Source organism: Halyomorpha halys, unplaced genomic scaffold, assembly GCF_000696795.3.
Source record: "Halyomorpha halys isolate HHAL.00 unplaced genomic scaffold, Hhal_1.1 Scaffold996.1, whole genome shotgun sequence".
NCBI classification, from domain to species: domain Eukaryota; kingdom Metazoa; phylum Arthropoda; class Insecta; order Hemiptera; family Pentatomidae; genus Halyomorpha; species Halyomorpha halys.
This window is the reverse complement of record NW_027109983.1, coordinates 146,559-161,352: the sequence shown is the minus strand read 5'-3', so window position 1 is coordinate 161,352 and position 14,794 is coordinate 146,559. Positions and strand designations below refer to the sequence as shown.

General features: G+C 30.1%; 1 protein-coding gene across 1 annotated transcript in view; it reads left to right on the top strand.

Annotated features, from left to right (window-relative positions):
• LOC106687674 (calcitonin gene-related peptide type 1 receptor) overlaps positions 1–14,794 on the top strand; it is a gene marked incomplete at its 5' end in the record, with an annotated part of 213,382 nt that overhangs the window by 109,263 nt on the left and 89,325 nt on the right. Inside the window, 1 exon segment of the mRNA XM_067048130.1 lies at positions 5,902–6,028. Within this exon segment, the coding sequence (XP_066904231.1) occupies positions 5,902–6,028 (127 nt within the window).

Below are 14,794 nucleotides of genomic sequence, written 5' to 3'. Positions count from 1 at the left end.
CAAAATCGCAATATGCATCCTCCTGTGCATACAACAATCAATAAATATAATACAATTTTATTTTTTTAATTATAAAAAATATAATCAATTATAAATAAGGAACAGAAATTTTTATTCACCATATCTAATTATTTTAAAGAAACTCAGCAGTTCCAGTAGAATAAATAACTTTAAGGTGAAACTTTTTTTTCCCTGTCCAAATAGAATAACACATTTTTTTAGCCATTTCATATTGTTTGATATACTCTAATATTTCATGGTATTAATAAGATTTCATAATCTATACTATATGATACACAGGTTACAAAGACAAATAGAATCACGATATTTATTGTTTTCAGTTTGGTAGGTGGTATGTTTTTTTCTAGTTTTTTTTTTAAATTGCTTTCTATTCAATTATTTTTGGATAACAAAGAGATATTTTTTAATGATTAAATTTGTTAATTTTATTTCCTGAAACCGTTTCCACAGAGAACTTAATTTTTCAAAATATTAAATTCTATAATTTTTTTTCTAATTATTTAATCACTCACCTACACCATTTATTTATTTTGCTTTGGACTCGGAAGAATAATTACTTTTTTTCAAGAACTTGTTCGTTGCATCTATTTATTATTTACAATACATTTTTCTGTTAAGGACTTATTATTTCAGCTATAAAAAAAAAAAAAATTATGTCGAACCCACACCAACCGGGCCGAATTGTTGAGGTTCATCTATTGTTACGGATCTAACACAATTCTCATTATTATTTTTTTTTCCTATAATTCTTCATGTCTATTTAAATATGTCGTACCCTTATAACCTGTAGATTATCCTAAACCTTCCACGTGCGCTGATAAACTATCAACTTATTAAATTGCTTTCCTAACGAAGTGTGATGTACGTGCGGATCTGGAAAATGCTATGGAAATATATTCACTCCAGAATTCGAAAATATCAAAGCCTTCTCTGATGAACTGTATGTCTGTTCCCTTCTTGATTCCTATCACGTACCCCTTAGTTTAATCTACTAGAATATATTTGTTTAATCTCCCTGTGTTTCGTTAAAGAGCAAACATTTAATTTCCTGAGAAGTGGTTAATAATTTTTATCTATTATTAAAAATTGCCCCAGGCAAGAAATTACATTAATGTAGGAGAGTTTTATGTTGTAAGAGGGGGACTAGGGTTGCCCGTTTTTTTTTCAATTTTTTAAATATTTTTATCATCTCAAAAATTATTGATCTAGAGCAGGGGTTCCAAAGCTGTTGTATTACGACTAGTGTTACTGTAGACGTTTTAGGCTTAGTATAGGTAAATATCATGCTATTACCTTACAATCAGCGTTTGATAATATATGAATCAAAAATGATATTTCACGTTAACTATAGGTGATGTGAAGGATTAAAATTGGTGAAGAGGCTGAAAAAACATACACAAATGAAAAATACTTTTTAATGTTTGCTCATGTACCGGCCGAATGTTAAGGGCTTGAATAAAATGTGCGAAAGTAGAAAGAGAGAGTACATTAGGAATTGTAAACAAATTATACATATTAATTAAAATAGTATATATATTTCTTTACTGATATTTATAACTTTATTAAACAATATGTATCAGTTAAGTTATGTGAGTTATATTCAAATGGTATGATAGAGACTTGTGGAGAATCTACCCATTGGTAGAACTCCAATTACATTTCTAGACTATATCTAAAGGCGGATCCACATGTTGGCCGCTCGCCACGAATCGGAGGCTTGTACAAATGCTCGGTAAACAAAGAGCGGACCATCCACATGTCAGTGTTATTCAGAGAGGCAAGTATGGCGGACGTATAAGTAGTTTCAGCCATTGCACTGGGATTATATTATTTTTATTACAAAAAAAAAGAAAATTAAAGGAAATTAAATATAAATAAATAAGATTAAATATAAAACTTATTATAAAAATTGACTACAACCTCCTAACAGCTCTGAGTTGCAACTAGACAAAGATTAATGGTGGAGATGCTACACGAGCGCTCTCACGAACACCTTTGATCTGTGTTCAAAAACCGACTCTCGACGGATCGGCAACGAGCTTAGGCCAACTCGTACAAGCCACCCATCCACATGCTTGTGCATGTCTGAGTTCGCCTTGGATTGGCCAACATGTAGAGGCCCCATAAAGGTCATCTTTCACTCCCAGTTACCTACTATTAAAGGATCAGTGACCTACAACTTGGGAAACCCAACCATAGCCCGAAGACTGACGCTCAGGCTGCTGGAGGAAATCCTGTTATAACTTTTATCTTTATCAGTTCTGTTATCGTCACTCTAAAATATTATTTTACCTTAATTTCTTATTTTTTCTTAAATTCACTTTATTTTTTTTTCATTAGAAGTCAATTAATAATTTTGTTAAATTCATAAACGTCATTGTTTTTGATATTAACTTTACTTTTGTTTATTATTAAGAATTACTATTACTATCTAATTTTTATTTATTTATAACATTTTATATAGTTAGGGGTGTCTTTTGAATGGGACTATACCCCCCGTAATCAATTGTTAAAAAAAAATGTACCTCTTACATTAACCATGTAAGGCCCACCCGGCCGATGAGGTATTAAATAAATAAAGGTCATCTTCTTTTCAGAAGCCTAGGAGGATTATCAGGTAATGAAGAAGCAAGATTAAAAACAGGTTTGGTGGTTAGCGAGGGAGTTCATTATAATGAGGAAGGCTTGAAATATGGTTCGGGCTAAACAGGCAACAAATGGAACTTTGTGATCCTTATGAATGACTTTATTTGTGACTAAGTAAGGAGTATATATAAAGTAAGGTATAAAGTAAAGAATAGAGTTAAAGATGCAATAGAGAACAAACCGGAAATTAAGTACCGAATAAAAATGAATAAATAAAAATTAAAAAAATAAAAGAAAGTGAGAAAGATGAGAGTTAATAAAACAGAAATAAATTACTGTAACTCCTAGATTTCAAAACTAGTGAGATATGAATTTCGATAAAAATATGAGTAATGAGCTAATATGAAAAGTACAGTTTAAATAAGAAATAGAGATTTTTTATATTTTTATTTAATACCAAAAAATAAAAATATACTCCCTGTTACGGCGGGTAGGGATTCAAAAGGAACCTTTACTTCCCCAACCGTGAGAATTAGTGAAAAGAAAATAATAGCCGAATTTTGTTATTTTTGTATTTTTAAATAAGTAAACATAATAAAAAGGAACACAAAATATATTAAAATATACAAACTAGAGAAAAAAAAGAAAGCTTAACACTATTACAAAATTAAATTAATTGAACAAAAGAGAAAAAAGTCTTATATCACCGGTGATTACGGGGCCCTGGTTGAGGTTGTTGTCCTGAGTGGATGTTCTGGTGTAGGTAGATCAACAAAAGGACGACCGTCCGGCCGCCTTGTCCTCTTGGAGGCCCTCCCGCTAAAATGATTTAGCTGGCGAAGATGGCCAGAATGCTGGCAACTACAAGTACGTAGTGAGGAGAAAATGGGGAAGATATGTGTATGCAGTGAGACGTCATGAAGTTGTCTGTCTATTTTTGAGTATAAAAAACAACAGAGAGTAGTTGCTTAGTAGTTGTTTTCGACTTAATAAAAATCACTTGTTCCAATAATCGATTTGTGGACCATATGTTGGCACGCCCCCTAATAAATAAAAATATAAGCCCATCTTGGTAAGTTTTTTTTTAACAATTGATTACGAAGGGGGAGGGGGTATATTATCATACAGAAGACACCTCTTACTAGATATAACGTTATATATAAAAAAAAAATTAAGATAAAATAAATAGATAAATATAATAATTTTTAATAAGAGAGAAAATGAAAGTTAATAATAAAAATTTATGGTTTTATCAAAATAAATAATTGACTTCTAATGGGAAAAAAGTTAATTTAAGAAAAAGATAAAAAAAAAAAAATTAAAATAAAATAAAATTGTATAATGACAATAATAGAACTAATACATAAAGAAAATAACAGGGTTTGGTTGAGTTTCCCAGGTTGTAGGCCATTGCTCCTTTTACTCCCAGTTACCGACAGGGAGTGGAACCTCATGAACCTTTTTTTTTTTTTTTTGAAAACTCAGGTCAAAACGTCGGCATGAAAAAAATAAATATGGTTTTGTCTATTTATGTTGTTCTTTGCTGACCGCACCCCCCCGACAAACTTCTCCAATAATGAACCTTTTTATACAAAGATCATAAAAAAAAAAAATGATAATGCAAATTTTCGCCTAAACATACAAATAATTAATAAACTTCATTCTGTAGTAATTTAAGGAAATATATAATTTTATTTATGCTGTGGTATAAAAGTTGGCGTAACATGCTGTATGAAAACCCCTGACTATAACGTATAATGTGGGACTTTATATTCAGTCGGTATCCTATCTAACCTTAGTAACGTACACTTGTTAGTCTAGACATAGAGATATTACGTATGTATGTAGGACACTGGTGCATAGAACACACCCTCATTAGCGGACACATCAATCTCCTCGCTCATCAGAACCTACGAGCAATCCTGTCACCTCATTTCCTCGCACATTCCGCCAAGATTGGCAATCTCAACCTCGGATCGAATTAGCCTGCACAGCGGTCCCATCCTCCATCGAGTTCCCAATCGATTCCCAGTCCGTTTGATACTCATTTATTTCTCTACTTCATGAATATAATTAAATAGCACTTCAAAGTTTTTCCATCTTCCTTCGGATTCTGCATAAATTATATGACAACCTTCATGCAATAATAGATCCTATAAAACCCTAGGTATTCGTTTATTGATCATCCTATATACATGATATACTGGTCATATTGTATTCGTAGTCTGTTGAATTATTTTTATAACCTTTATTGAAACATTCGTTGAAGTAAAGTTGAATTATATTTTAAACTATGGGAAACAATGTTTTAAAACAATCCATTCCTAATTTTGGCAAATAACTTTAAAATTAGTGTTTTGTTTTTTTATTTTAAAAAACAGCTCTACTCCGTTATGATCAAGAAGATATGAGGGCTATTCTCATGCGATATTAAGGATGAAGCTAGCAGGCAAGATTCGCTTCAATTATTTTTATTCAATTACTTTCTATTGCCACTCCGTAAATCTTTAAATTCCAGTATATCCTAAAATTGTCACAGTATATAAGGGAATGTACAAATGTTTCAAATTTAAAAATGAGATATGGGGGGTTTTCCAATATTCATCAAAAAAAACATGTTTTCTCACATTTAATCAAAATTTTATTTATATTTCTGGAATTATTAATTTTAATAGAATTTACTGACAATATACCAGCCAATATTTTGATTTTTGTAAGATGCAACATCATTATTTCTTATAAAATTGTTGGATAAATATAGATTATTCCACATTAAAAATATGATATTCTCAGCTGAAATATGTCATTGGCATAAAAAGTAATTAAAATGAGGTTTTCCAAGGAATTTCTGTTCCCGGTGTGGAAATTCATTCGACCATGTGATAAAAGGATTTCCTAGTATTTGTCATAGAACATGCATACAATGGTGTAGCAATCAATTCACGTGTAGTTTGAAACTGTTGATATGAACATGAATTAATTGCTATTGGTCAATTCACGAGCTCCAACCCATGGCCATGGTCGAACTGGCCAAAATTCTACTCTCAAAGTTCAATAGAGCCATGGTTTACCTTGACAAGCCCAATACAGTACTTTCAGGAAAAGACAAATCTCCCTCAACTTCATGGGCTTGAGCCCACCATGCTCTCTACATTAATACCTTTATTTCATATTTCACCTTATAATGGTACTTAATATTATATTACATTGACTATTTATTACCATAATACCTATTAAATGTAATATTACTCCGCTTATAACTTAATCTATAATAAAAACGAACTTGTGTTTCAGGAGCTTACGTTGTACAAGGATTGCTATTCATGTCCAGTTGTTCTCATCGTTCGCAGCCAATGACCTTATGTGGATCGTCTGGTATAAAATGGTAATCGGCAACCCAATCGTCGTACAGGAAAATAGGGTGAGTAAAAATCAAGCTATTATGTATTTTTTTTATTATTCCTTATAATACAAAAAATAATAAATCCTGCAACTTTATACGTTAATTTTGAGTAAGTAGTAAAAAAGAAATATAGCTAGTTTTTTTACTAACTTTTATAGGTCCTAAAAAGTGAATCTATATTAATTTATTGTAATAACTTTTAATTAATTAAATGTTTATACAATAATGTTTTTTTTTTTAAGTTAGTTTTATATTGTATCTAATACTTTTTTGTAAATAATTTAATTTTAAAAAATCAGTACCGGTTCTTTATTTATTGCAAATCAATATTGTCATTTATTTACTGACAACTCTGTATATACTTGTGGTGTTTCATTGCATTGTTTTCTATATTTGTTTAATGTTTTATTATTAGCTGTATCTGGTTTTTAATCGCAAAGGTACTTAATTTCAAAGAATACACAATAAAAAAAGTTTTTAATTATTTGTTATAAATCTCACTAAATCACATTTACCCTTCGTAAACCCATTACCTCCTGCCCAACAGTATCGTTTTACAATACCTCATTTATTCAATACTTAGGACTACAACTGGACAAACGACTGACATGGAATCCTCATACAAGACTGAAAAGGCAAGAAACTGATCGTCGATTCCGACTATTACAACATTAACTAGACAAATGATCTGAACGTAAAATCCATTACTAATGACAAATCTACAAGAGTATATATGCCTATCTGGACATACGGAGTTGAGCTTTGAGGCTCCACTAAACCATCGAATCCAATCCTTACAGTCCGAAATCCTTAATGCTCCTTACTTTGTCACAAACCAAGTCATCCATCAGTACCTTAATGTTCGATATGCTGTCGATATGGCCAGAGCCATGTACTAATCCTTCCATCATAACCCCCCCCCCAATCTCCCAAACCCACTTGTTTCTAACCTGGCTTTTCTTTCGTTATCTAATAATCCTCCTCGGTGTCTGAAAAGGAGAGCAGCCTCGAAATCTTCTCTAGAAATATTATTGGAGTTCTATCAATGGATAGATTCTCGACTTGTTTATATCATATCATTTTATCACTAATAACAAATTTACTTATTTTTTGTATATAGTTTTCTAAATTTGTAAAATAAATTATAAAAAAAATTATTTAGTGTTTAGTATTATTATTCTTTACTTATGAGAACTTTCATGTCTCGAAAAACTCATTTAACCACAGGCACAACTGCATCTAATATTATTGGCTAATGTAATAAAAACTATTCCTGGTTTTAAAAACGTTAGTTTAAAACTTAACGTTTTCTGTGTTACCTCTGCGTTGAAGTTGGCTGAAACTATAGCTAAGTTAATGTTAAGGCAAATTTAACATACACCATAGGAACTAGAACTGATAGACTCCACCTCTGAAACAGGACACTCAGACCACAATTTCATGCATAAATAATGACTGCACAAGTAGAGGTAACAATAAAATGCTTTTATTGAGTTCTGCTAAAAGCTTTGTAATTATTTATTCCTCATCAATTAAAATACTTTTTGCTTATGCAAATCCAAAGTTGCTGGTTATGTGAACAAGACTTTGCTTTAAACTTTTTTCTTGAAAAAAGAAATCAGCTTTTCTAACTGCGACTGAATTTGAAGTTGAATAAATAAACGAAATATAGCTATTTTTTATTGTTTTAATTAATAATTTTTGTTTTTAATTAATATTTTAATACTTCAAGGCAAGAAACTGCGTAGACGGTGAGTTTTAATACCTTCTCTTGAAATTTTATGTAACTCTATTTTTTCCCATACCATATCGGTATTAATATTGATAATATTATAAATCATTGTATGAAAACCTGGAAAAGGTTTTTAGTTAAAAACAAATTAAAGTTAGAAATGTATTATATTAATGTTAAATAATATTAGTAAAAAAAATAAGGAATGTTTCCTCTACTTCTAAGCTAAAGCCCTACAATGCTTACCTTATACAATGCTTCCTTTTTAGTTTCACTAAACGCTAGAATGTCTACTAACCTTCCAGAACCTTCTTAGTACAAGAACCGGGAAGAAAAAAAGGCAGTTATTTCATCCCAATTTTTTCTTACTTTAATGAAAACTAGGAATAATTACTAGTCCAAATTGACCAGTCTGCCAAGTATAGGTAGGGGAAATAAAATATGGTGGCTATTTCAAAACCTTAAAAAAACATTAATTTTCCATTAGGGCTCTATATTTTAAAAACTACCAACAGCACTAGAAAATTTAAAAGAACATTATTTAAATAAGAGTAAATTTTCTGAAATATGAGCCCTAATAGTGCTATTTCCGTCCAATAGTTCTCGAGATATAGCCTTTTAAAAGGCAACTTTTCATAAAAATGTACTGAAATATCAGTAGTTAGTCAATTTATTTTGAGAAATCTATATCTCAGGAACTATAAGACGAACAAATGTCTATTAGCACTTAAATTAAAGCTAGTTTAATGCACTATAAATTAGGTTGACTTTTACCTTCGTAGGGATAGTAGTTTTCATGATATTTGCTAAAATAATTAACTATAATGTATAATATAAAATATATAACTATAATGATTTATAGTTGTTCGGACAATAAGTTTCATTTATGAAAAACTTTATTTCAGAAACCATTGGACGTATGTCTGCCAGTACTCAAATTAAAGCTAGTTAATGAGGTGAAGATAGTTGACCGTATTTATTGATAAATATGGTTTTGTTTATTTCTGTTGTTCTTTGCTGAACGCACCCCCCGACAAACTTTCCAATAATAAAGCTAGTTAAATTCACTATAAAATAGTCGATAATGTCCATCTTTGTAGGAGTAGTAGTTTTTATGATATTTGGCAAAATAAATTTACAAAATGATAATTTCTGGTAGTTCGTATAAAATGTTGGATTTTTGAAAAATTGATATCTAGATCCGAAGCGAATAAGTCTGCCGACATTCAAAATAAAGGAAATTTAACTTACTATAATGTACTTTACGACACTTATCTTCTTAGGGATTGTAGTTTTTATGATATTCACATAAGAATATAAATTTGGCAAATGAATATTTGTCCGAACAAATATTAATCAAGTTATTTTGGGAAATTTCATGAAAACCACCACTCCTACGTAAATAAACGTCATAAACTACTTATAGTACATTAAACTAGCTTTTATTTGAGTACTGATAGACATCTATACGTTAAATTTTTTTGAGATATAGATTTTTCAAAATAAATTGACTAACTACTGATCTTTCAGTACGTTCCATACATCATTTTTATGAAATGCATCTTTTTAAAAAAGCAAAATCTCGAGAACTATTTAACGTAACAGCTCTATTAGGGCTCATATGTTTGCAAATTTATTCTACTTTAAATGATGTTCTTAGATTTTCTATTTTTGTTTGTAGTTTTAAAGTTATAGAGCTCCGAATAAAAAATTAATTATTTTAAGGTTTTGAAACAGCCGCCACTTTTTATTCCCCCTACCTATACTTGGCGAGCTCATAAATTTTGGCTATTAATTATACTTAATAGTTTTCAATTAAGTAATGAAAAATTGGGGTGAGATAACTGCCTTTTTTTCTCCTCTTGGGCTCATGTACTATCTGTTTCGGCTGTTTTCTTCTTTATATCATTTTGCCAACGAATGACAAGGAGCGTGGTGTTTTCCCCAAAAAAATATCAAGTTTATTCTAATTAAGATTTTGACTGTCAGGAAACTGGCAGATGTAAAGATATCGTGTTCTGACAATTCCGATTCCAGTAATCAAGCGATCGGAAATTTTTTTCCAACCAGCACAATAGACTTTTTTAGGGGATCTGAAAACAAATATCAAGAGCCAAAATAACATTAAAATTTGTAAACTAAATTACGTCAGTGGAGGGTTGATTATTTTGGAATTAAAAACTATTCTAGAAAAGCATAGGTGTTCAGAGTACAGTGACGTTGTTAACTTTCATATCACGAACTTATTATCAGGCTTACAGGAAGATGATTGAGAACTATTTGCGCTATGTATTTTATTTTTGAGTGTATTTTTCTTCTGATTTACAAATAAAATCTTTTCTATTAAGGAAGAAAAATGTACTAAGTTTTAACGGAAATTAAGTATAAAATGCATAGGAAAATACAAGAAAAGTATTAAAAAACTGTAAAATATGAAAATTAAAATTGATTACTTTTATGCTCAACCAGAATAAATACATGTTTTGAAATTTTACAGCTGAAAAATGTTTAGAATTTATAGGCATCTAACATTTTAATGAATTTCATCATACCGATCGCTCCAAACTAATTGAAATACTTTGAAGAATATCTTTTTAAGCTTCTTTTTTTATTGTTCTTTTTTTATATAAGTTAAGGAACCGATATTATAAATTTAAAAAATTGCCCCTTGCCCAACTGAACCTATGTCACTTTAGACATATGGTTGCATATGTCCACATTCTCTTTCAATTTTATAGAAAAAAGGAATCCAATAAAAACGACTAGGTTCTAAGAAGGCCCCAGAGACCCTTCTAACAGCCCTTTCAAGGTCTTAGTATTCTGTACACTTAGACAGGTACAAGCTGTCATCTCACAATGGACTTCCATCAGTCTAACTATTTTATGTTTAACACATGAAAGTTAGTTCTCACAACATCATGACTATTACTCCAATTTCTTGGAAGCCTCACACCCTGCTACTAGTCACGCCTTCTTCCCCCTCCCAGATAGATACTTCTAATTTCATAGGCTCTCTAGCCAATTTATATTTACCAAATTGTCTGATTGGTCCAAACCCCTTCTCCTATTTCACTATTTTTCCTACCCCCTCTTTTCAAGTATACATATATATTTCCTAGCACTAGATAGCTAAGTAAGAAGAGAGAAACTCTGTAACAGTGAAAGTAACATGTAGTTCTTGTAAATATGTTAGAATAAAGTCATTTTAGTCTTCACTGATTTTTATGTTATTTAATTGCCGTCCGAACTATAACTATAACGGTTTTAATGAGGGACAAATTCACTAATCCTAGGGAATCTCGCCTCATTTACACTGTCTTAACCTAAGAAGATTGAAGAAATTTGGCTGGAAGAACCCACTCAGTACGAGGTATTTTGACTGTCGAATATTGGCTCACTCATCCGAGATCAGCAAGCTGAAGTCTTCCTTTGATCCACTGCAACCAGGTATCAAAATGAAGACATCAAACAACTACAGTAAGACTAATTTAGATTTTGTTCTATTTATAAGATTTGCTTTTTGTTTTTATTACTTGTTTGTTTGCCGCATATATCTATATATATTATTGATTGGAATCATTTTGTCTTATAAGAATTATTAATTTAAAATATTTGAAATTTATTATAATTATTTATTTAATATGGCATAATCTAAAGTTGAAATGGAGGATATTCCATATTTTAATGTTGAATTGAATAATTTAGAAAATTTTATATGCATTGTGAGACAATTAAAAGAAAAATTCTTTTAAACAATTGAACGAAAAAAGTTGATAAATGAGGTAGTTTCTCGTTTCACTGATAAGAGAACGTATTTTAAATTTAATTATAGTTTTGAAACAATTAGGGAATTATTAAATTGCATCCAAAGTGTTGGATCGTCGATCAATCGAACAACTAACGTTTGATTTATTTGAAACTAAAATAAAAACTAATGAACACCCGTGAGATTATCTTGAAAGGTTGGAACCGATTAGAAAAATAATAAAATATCGCTACTATTTTGATAAAATAAATAATAAAGAATTAATTATTGCCATGTTAGAACGCCGAATAACCTATCATTTTTATTCTAATACGCCTCTTAATATTGGAGTTAATTTAATGTCAAAAGCAGATAAACTTGAGAACATAGATGACTTAAGAGTTTTATTACAAAATGAAAATGATGCAGTTAATCCAATAAAAACACCAAAAACAGAGAAATACAATAAACCTTTTCACAAAAATAGTAAAAATTCTCAAATTCGTGAACAAAATAATAGTTCAATAAAAACTTTTGAAGAATGCACTACTAATAGAAATCAAAAGTATTTTTTAAATAGTAAACCGACCAGCAATTTTAAACAACAGCGCGGAAATAATACAAGACAAACCACTTCACACACTAACTCACAATATGTTACACCAGAAAGTGGAGAAACAGTTTTTATGACACCTAGTGCCGAAGAAGACCCTAAAGATAGGAAAATTAGAGAACCAGAAGAAGAACTGAAACAATTTTGTAACACCGATCATTTTCTAAACCCAGAAATAGGAAGCTTGGATATCATAGAGCAAACAAATAATAAATTATCCGACAGTACAATTAAAATAGAAGCAATAGTAAACCAAAAAATAGAATCAAATATAATTTTTTTCTCGAAAATTATGCTATTAAAAAGTGCAAACCCGAAAAAACAAAGTTAGATATTATCAGTGACAAAGAATTTGAAAACGAAATCTTTGAAACTGAAACAGAAATTATAGAACGGGTAAAAGTGAATATTAATAATTTAAACAAGTTCGACTTAGATAAAGAAGTTAAAAATAAAAATATGAAAGGCAAAGCCTATGAGGAAATTTTTGTTCGGCCTCAAGAAGTCGCAGAAACGCTAAAAGTTTCTAAAGGAGTAATATCCAAGTTAAATAAAATTAAATTTATTAAAATGAGTGTTAAGGATTTAGAAAATAAAAATTTAGAAATCGGAATAGTATCTAAATCGGCTATTCGCGAAGAAGATAAGTATGAAAAATTGTTCATAAAAAAGGAAAATAAATTTTCTTTAGGAGAAATTAATGAAAAATTAGAAGAAGAAGGTGAGAAAAAATTAAATGAATTATTACTGAAAGAAGAACAATTTATTGCTAACGAAGGTTTTTCAGTTCTTGAAGAATGTTTAGATCAAACAGAAGGTGATAAGTTATTTGGATTACCTGTGTCTACTAATGGTAGGCTAACGAATGGAGAAAAAATTGAAAGTATGAATAATGACTTCTCTAATGTTGCTAATTTTCTGAATGAAGTACGCAGTAATGAAAAGGAAATTATAGAGTACAAACATAATTCAGTTAGTTGCGAGGAAGTAATAACCACACCAGCAGTGAATCAAATTACCCCATCGGAACAAGAATTTATTCAGAAAAGGATTATTGATGATGCCGGCTTAAAAATACCATCTGTAATGAACCAAAATGAAGTAAGAATCACATCTCATATTGAAGTAAATGGATTTGCGAAAGCAAAAAACTTTATTCAAGCTGAAGATTTTGATTCTGAATGTAATGAAATTCTTGGTATGAATTTGGATGAATCAACCAACGTTTCTCCGTTAGAAATTTTAAATAAAGATGTGTCCATTAAAGGCTTGGACATTGATGAAAATATTAATGTGAGTTCTAAAATTGAAGAAGTAGTAAAGGTCACCGACAAAGAAGAGTACGTTACAACAATATCAGGTAGAAAGGAAATTGAATTCTTTATAAAACTAGAAAATGCTTATTCAAATTTGTTAAAAGAAGAAGGGTTAGTAACGCAGAGTAAGGCAGAAAAGTTAAAAAAGGATGAACTAACCAATAATTTAAAGAAGACAGAGTTGATTTTAGATTATTCAATGATGTTAGAAATTATGAAGAAAAATTGTGTTCCGACAAAGATGTTACCAGAAGTACTGCACTATGAAACTACACCTGAAATTTCTACAGAAATTAGTAATCTATTTAAAACTAATTTTGTATGGAACGTATTTACAAGTCTTAATGAAAAGATCCTATCAAAGGAACCCATTCAATATATTGATAGAATTAAGGGAAGAGAAAATATTTTCGGATTAGGGGATATAATTAAAAGATTAAAAATCGAAATAAAAGAAATTGTACAAGGAATTCATAAGTGGCCGTTTGGTAAAACTATTTTCAGTTTATGAATGTTGCAGCCGGATGAACATAACTATAAAGTTGATAAATTCTAGATGGAAAACTCTATTAATTTCATTCAATTACGCCTTCAAATATATAATTAGGACATTGCACAAGAAAACTTTTAAACTCAATTTGATTAAAAAATTAATTATTGAAAATTTAATTATAAAATTAATTACTATACATTTGTAACTGAAAATTTGATTATAAAATTAATGACAGAAAATCTGATTACAAATTTAATAATCGAAAATTAATATAAATTTTGATATAACGATCGACTCAATAATAATTGTATTCGATTAAAAAAAAAATAATAATAATAATAATTAAAAAAAATAATGAAAAAAAAAGGTGGGAAATGAATAAAAACTTTGAAATAATAATTGTTAATGATATATAAAACCGATCTTGTGAGAACTAACTTTCATGTGTTAAACATAAAATAGTTAGACTGATGGAAGTCCATTGTGAGATGACAGCTTGTACCTGCCTAAGTGTCAGCCTATTGATACAGAATACTACGAGCTAGAAAGGGTTGTTAGAAGGGTCCTAGGGCCTTCTTAGAACCTAGTCGTTTTTATTGGGTTTCTTTTTTCTATAAAATTGTAAGATAATGTGGACATATGCAACCATATGTCTAAAGTGACATAGGTTCAGTTGGGTAAGGGGCAATTGTTTAAATTTATAATACCGGTTCCTTAACTCCTGTCCCCTTTATGGAGTGGTCCCGATGCTCAATCAAGAATTTTGAAACTTATTTATTTGAATTTCATTAAACCAGGCTTTGGCACTTCCGTTAAAAGCAGCAGAATAATTTGGCTCTTTGGGTAAGGATAGGTTGCATAGGAAGGTGGTCATATTGGTTAATC